This window comes from Pteropus medius, unplaced genomic scaffold, assembly GCF_902729225.1.
Source record: "Pteropus medius unplaced genomic scaffold, Ma_sr-lr_union100, whole genome shotgun sequence".
NCBI classification, from domain to species: Eukaryota; Metazoa; Chordata; class Mammalia; order Chiroptera; family Pteropodidae; genus Pteropus; species Pteropus medius.
Genome location: NW_024349801.1, coordinates 5,780,282 through 5,786,497, shown reverse-complemented (window position 1 = coordinate 5,786,497; position 6,216 = coordinate 5,780,282). Strand labels below are relative to the sequence as shown.

At 52.0% G+C, this 6,216-nt stretch overlaps 1 protein-coding gene and 1 long non-coding RNA gene across 6 annotated transcripts in view; one reads left to right on the top strand and one right to left on the bottom strand.

The window, feature by feature from the left end:
* The first annotated feature begins 1,206 nt into the window (after nucleotides 1–1,206).
* WFDC1 (WAP four-disulfide core domain 1) overlaps nucleotides 1,207–6,216 on the top strand; it is a 24,771-nt gene continuing 19,761 nt past the window's right edge. Inside the window, exons 1-2 of one of the 5 annotated variants that reach the window (XM_039888775.1) lie at nucleotides 1,207–1,277; nucleotides 1,699–1,895. In XM_039888775.1, the coding sequence (XP_039744709.1) occupies nucleotides 1,767–1,895 (129 nt within the window). In that variant the 5' untranslated portion in view covers nucleotides 1,207–1,277; nucleotides 1,699–1,766. Of the gene's footprint in view, nucleotides 1,278–1,414; nucleotides 1,563–1,606; nucleotides 1,896–6,216 lie in introns of those variants that run through there. The other 4 variants (XM_039888774.1, XM_039888773.1, XM_039888772.1 and 1 more) reach the window with 4 other exon arrangements.
* On the bottom strand, nucleotides 1,808–4,970 carry LOC120622950 (uncharacterized). Its single transcript, XR_005658601.1, has 3 exons — nucleotides 4,883–4,970; nucleotides 3,467–3,716; nucleotides 1,808–2,062 (listed from the first exon to the last, which is right to left on the bottom strand). It is a non-coding gene; the product is annotated as an uncharacterized LOC120622950 (long non-coding RNA).

The following is a 6,216-nucleotide window of genomic DNA, read 5'->3' as shown; positions in this document are numbered from 1 at the left end:
CAGGTCACTTGAGCTCAGATAAACTAGGAGGACCTCTGCCACTTGGAACATAAAGTTCTGAGACTTGGCGGGAACCTGAGAGCTGTGGCCCTGAAATCGTGCTGGGCCCCAGGCCCCGGCTGGCCCCTCGGCTCCTGGCTGGGAGTGCCCAGCCTGGCTGTCAGACCAGAGCCTGCTTTTCCCTGATCAAAGGAAAGCGGCTGCTTTCCCAAGTAAATTTGTTCTGTGTTAATTTCTCCTCTTGGAGATTTTTCTCCTTCCGCATGAAAACTGCAGTGTTGTTGTGTGCCTGGGATAGTCACCTTGCAGTCCTGAAGAGCTTGGAGCATCGTTTTTATAAGTCAACTTTTGCAAGAAATTAACTGACACATCACAGCTTGGCACCCTGGCCCTGGGGCCCTATGGTCCTAATAATGCTTCAGAGCTGATATCTCAATTGAAGAACATTTATCGTGCATCTATTGTATATCAAGCCCTGTGTCCTGTAGCGAGGAAGGCACTTTGGAGTTCAGTCACTAATGGGGGCAGCATGCATCTAGCCAGTCAGTACTTACTGAGTGATGATGCAGGCCAATCCTTATGCAAGTTACAGGGGTGCAGGCAATAAGAGAGGCACAAATTCTTGACCTTGCAGAGCCAACATCCTACACTGGGGTGTATGGGCTTCTTACTGCCACTGTAATAAATGATCACGAACTTAATGTCCCAGATGAACTGAGGGGCAGCAAGCCAAGAGGCTTTCCTAGCATCACACAGACAGAGGCTGAGCTAGGACTCGGCCCAGGTGCATCTAAGTCAGGAGCTTGGGTCCCTTCTGTTTCACCCAGTGATGTGTCACAGGGGTCAGACAGATTTGGAGTCGAGCCCCAGCTCTACTACCTGCTGCCAGACCTCAGGCAAGTATTGTATCTCTGTCTCCTCACCTGCGGAATGGGCGTCAAAACAGTACCTGTCTTGGAGTTGCTGAGAACAGGTAACAGAATATAAAGTTTGTGAAATATTGATCCCTGTATAAAACACATACACACATGCTGACATTTAGAGCCCACTTACGATGTATATGAAACACTTCACACATACAATTTCATTGAACTCTCAAGAAACACACGATGTGAGTAACTCTCCACATGCCCACAGTAGAGAGGACACCAGGGTTCAAGGGCATGAGTCATCTCCCCACAGCCACGCACTCATCCAGCCCCCATTCAGCAATGTCTTCCAGAGGAGCTTTCACAGGCAGACAGAGTTTGTCAGCCCAGCTCAGAAACTTGAATGAGGTAACAGCTGGAATCCCCACCCATCCCACTGGACTTGTTCCCTTGTGTGCCCACCCCCACCCGGCCCTGGTTCTCCCAGCCCCTCGGCCAGCACACCTCCTCAAGGAGAGACTGCCCGCCCAGCCTGCAAGGAAGTATTCATCCCAGTGTGACATGGCCACTCCCAGCCACGTCTCTCCGAGCAAGCCTGGGGGCCCCCTCCTCCTGCAGCCTGCCACTGCCATCTGAACTGCCTGGTTGGAGTCTCTGGGGCCAGATGTTATAGGACAAGCTAAAAATAACCAGGCAGGCTGGCCACCATCAGGGGTGGGGGTGGGGGTGGGGGCATGTGCTGGGCGTGGACACATGATCCCAGGGACCCAGTCGAGTGAAGCTGAGACAGTCTGGCAGACCGTGCAATACTTCTGCTCCTCATTCGCAGGACACCCCCGGAGAGAGGGCCCCTCTTCTCTGAACATCTGGGAGGAAACGCCTTCTACCAGCTGCAGGATGGGCAACAGCACAAGGAAGGTCATCTCGGCTCTGTGCTTCCTGCTGCTTCTCCTCGAAGTCGGTTCTGCCAAGAATATCTGGAAACGGGCACTGCACACCAGGCTGGCAGAGAAATCCCACGTAAGTGTAAGTGCCGGGGAGGGGGAGGCCGGGAAGAGATGGGCGATTCCCAGACACTGTCCATTCTGTAAGCACTCCCCCAGATGCAGGCAGGGCAGGCGTCTGTCTTTATCTACGTGTGTCAAAGTCGGGTGGTAGGCAGATGGAACTCACACCCTCAAAAAACTCTTTTCCTGGAAGCAAAGAAGCAAGGGGGACATCAAAAATGTGCGAGGGGACCGTGACATGCTTTGCCTATCAAAGTATACTTTCTCTTGACAAACAGCACCTGAGTCCAAGGACTTAAAACTGAGTATTGTGTCTCAACAATCAATAACCAAATGTTTGTGAAATATAATTATGCATTCCTGTGGTTATTTACTCATTCAGTAAACATTTAGCAGAAACCATCTGGGCCAGACACTGTGAGGGGTCCTGTGGGTACAAGATGGAGACACCAGCTCCCAGCGTGGAGGCTGACGTAGTTGAGTGGGGAGGAGTCAGGTGATAGGTAATGGCCGTACAAAGGAATGACATGACATAGCAAGAGCAAGAAGCACGTGCCCTAGAGCATGTGCCCAGGCTCCGCTGCTCATCAGCTGTGTGACTTCGGGCAAGTTGTTTGGTGTCTCTGAGCACCAATGATCTGCTCATCTGAAAAAGACAGAATGACACATTCCTTTCAACAAATGTGTTCGATCTGTTTACCAGGCACTGTCCTAGGCTATGGGGATACAGACACCAGATCCCCTGCCTCAGGGGATTCACATTGCAGTAGAAGAGGCGGAGAATAAGTGAGAAATAAAAGTAAAACATAGTATGTTTGGTGACAAGTGTCGAAGGGAGAAATAAAGCAGGAAGGGGACTAGGAGAGAGTGTGGGACTAGGGAGGAAGGTGCAATTTTAGGTCCCCGCCCACAGGGAGCACTGAGGCTCAGAGGGTTAGGGAGATAACACCGGTGCTCTCAGCTTATGTGTGGACATTAACTGCCTCAGTGTGCACGAAGCATATTAGCAAGCGGTCAGTGCATCTGGGTGACATTTAATTAAGTAATCGTGAAATTAGTTGGTGCCTGCCTCCCAAGGTGGCGTATAGGTTCCTCAGGGTACGGCCTGATTCTGTCTCATTCAGTGTAAGGTTCCTGGTGCCTTGCCAGGTGCCCGTCACTAAGTTAGCATCCAGGACGCTCTTGTGGGGAAATTACGGGTAAATGCAATGGAAGCACAAAACATGTGCAGCTCTGCCCCGGGGAATCAGGAAGGGTTTTCCAGAGTTGGAGGCTCTCAACCTGGAGCTGTAAAGGATGAATAGTAGGAGTTTGCCGGGTAGCAATGTGGGATAGGGGGCTGTTTTGTGGACCCAGGCATGGTGGGGTACAGGAAACTGTATTGACGCTAATCTCAGCCGCCAGGGCTCACGTTTACAGGTTGGCGGGAGGCCGCTATTTGTGGAAAAGAGTAATAGTGAGTGAAATGCTGGCAGGTGTCTGGAGGAAGGAGAGCTCACGTGAGATAGCGTAGTCACAGAAGGCTTCCTGGAGGAGGTGAGACCCTAGATCTTGAAGAACTATTAAGAATTAGGAGGAGGAAGGACGTACCTGGAAGAAGATCTGTGGGCTGAGGTATGGAGGCAGAGACGATGCATCTGAGAGCCCCTAAAAGGGCATTCCTAGCTGTAAGAGAGGGCTTGTATGTGCAAGGCGGGTGAGACATCCTTCTCAGGCTTGACCGCGCCATGCTCTTTGCTGGCCCAACAGGAAGATTTTGTCTTCCCAGGTGTTTAGCACTTTGGTTCCAGGACCACAGACAGATTTCCAATATATCATTTAGTTTTATCTCCACCTTGTCCTGGGGTGTCAGGAACAGACACAATGACATCTCAGTATGAGAAATACTGGGGCTGGGGGGTGGGGTGGGCAATGAGGGGTAAGGGGATGGGGGGTGTATCTTTAAAAACACAGGCTTGAATCGCTTCAGAAATGAATTGCTCCTATCCACCATTTGTCAGGCATTAAGCGCTTCGAAGTGCCCCTCGTTGGATTGGAACTCTTCCCAGTTATCAGCAGACAGCAACATCCCTCCTAGAGCCTTTCCCCGTTATCAGCAGACAGCAGCATCCCTCCCAGGAACGAGATACAGGGAGAGTTTGTGCCAAGAACCTGCCTCAGAGAAAGAAAGCCCCTGGGGAAAGACAGGCTAATGACTTGTGGCTCAGAGAATAGGAAGGCTGGGCCGGGTGCTGGGCCCAGGAATTCATCTCGGTGGCATCTCTAATAAGATGTGCAGCCTTGGGCCATTCGCTGTCCCTCTTTGGACCTCGAGTCATTATCTAAAAAATGAAGATAGAGGACCAGATGCCCTCCAGGCTCCTTTCAGTTCCGATTCTAACTTCCATGCAAATGTCCAGCAGGGAATTTAGGAGTCCTGGGAAGCAGTCCACACACACTCAGAGTCAAGACTTTCCCATGTGGTCCCTACTGCCTCCACGCAAAGCTGAGTCAGACCTTTGGCCTTGGCCCTGAACCTTGAGGACTATGGGGCAGGTCAGGGAGGGGCGAGGCCAGGTGTCTGGTAGCATGCTGAAGACAGCCTGGACCCACTCGGAGAGTTAAACAGAGCCCTTACTAAAAGTTGAATCACATAAACATCGTTGTTATTTAGATTACAAAGAAAGTACTCCTTATTAGAAACACGTCACTTCCTGCTTATTTTGCTACATCTCACTATTCTCTCTGCTCTTGAGGCTATTTATGTCTATGATATCTGTCTGGCAGAAGTACTAAACCTTGAGGAGCTATTGCACACCTGTCCCACACCTGTCCCAGGTCCTCAGCAGTGTGCTCTGCCCCTCTGCCCCGCCCCCATTGTTGGCTGGAAATCAGCCACGGTGGGAGTTTCAGCCCATGGACATGGCAAAGGCTGCACCCAAGAGCGAACGCGTTAACAACGTGCAGTTGTTAACACTGACCAGCCCGTGGCCGCCTGCTCCGTGTACCAGGCCCATCGCTTCTCACCTTCTCAGAGCCCCATCTCTATCAGAGTAGAGATGGGCCCAGGAGAATTTCCTGAACACAGTGTGCGTTACAGCCCGGGCACTCAGAGACAGTGACAGAGAGGGCGACACTGCCTTCTATTCCCATGGGAAACCGGTCGTAAAAAGGAGAAGGCTTTTCCTCTCTGACCCTGTTTCCTCTTCTGCAGCGCTGGAGTGCCGCCTTTGCGGTCCAATGAGAGGACCACAGAGAGCCTTCGGCTCCGTGCCTGGCACACAGCCACCCTCTCCCACAAGTGCGCTATTCAAAACCAGACAAAAGGGAGAACCAAATATTTATAATGCTGGATAAGACAGAAGCAGAATGTTTGTAAATAGCCCAGAGGCCTTTTCAAGAGCTTAGGGTCAGTTCTGGGGAGCTGGTATTTCGGGCTTCTCTTTCCTGACATTTGATGAAACTCATAAGAACAGTGATTTCCCGAGCACTTTCTATATGTCAGGCCAAGAGTTCGCTATGCGCTAACTCTCAGGATCCCTTCAACACATCTCCCAGGTGGGGCCCATTGTCACAGCCGTGTCAGCACGGGGACCAGGCGGCCTGCGGGTTCAGGTGTGTCGCTGTGGCTGTGGGTCTGTTGTGCCCCCCTAAGCTCCCTTCCAAGGCGGCTGGAAGTGATCGTGTGGTTTGCGCCCTGCCCAGAAGAGAGGGCAGTGAGGGGCCGCAGCTGCCAGGCGCAAGGGCAGCCTCCCGCCATGCGTCCCGCCACACAGAGAAACTGTAGAGGATGCTCGTAGTCGACCCAGAGCTGCATCTTTTGGTGATGAGCACAAAAGCCCTGCGGGAGCCAGCAGCCGGTGCAACTCAGTTTCTTAGTCTCCTTTCCTTTGTTATCTCACTGAGCTCAAGAGCCTTCTAAAGCGTCGCTTTTATTTTATTTTTCTGTTAAGTAGCAAGAGTGGGAGAGGCAGGTGGCTTGGAGCTGCGTGTACGTCCCGTCCACCCTCATTCCCTGACATCTTCACCTTCTGCCAGTAAACAGAAGGTTATCTCCAGCTGCGGGAGCATACTTAGGACAGGCCAAGGTGCCGGGGGGTTCATACCACGGGAGCGCACAGAGCTGAAGGACACAGCCCAGCCTCCTCAGCCTTGGGCAGGACATGTGTCTGAAGAGCATTCTATACAGTTTCTCAGAGGTTCCCCTTGGGTTTGAGCTCCAGAACACCTGCGCATTAATATTTCCTGGATGGGCCCCTCCTCTTCCCTGCCTCACGTCCCCACCTGCTGGAGCTTCCAGGGACACCTCCCAAATATACACCCTGCACTAAAATTCTAGTCTCGGATCTACGTTGTGAGTT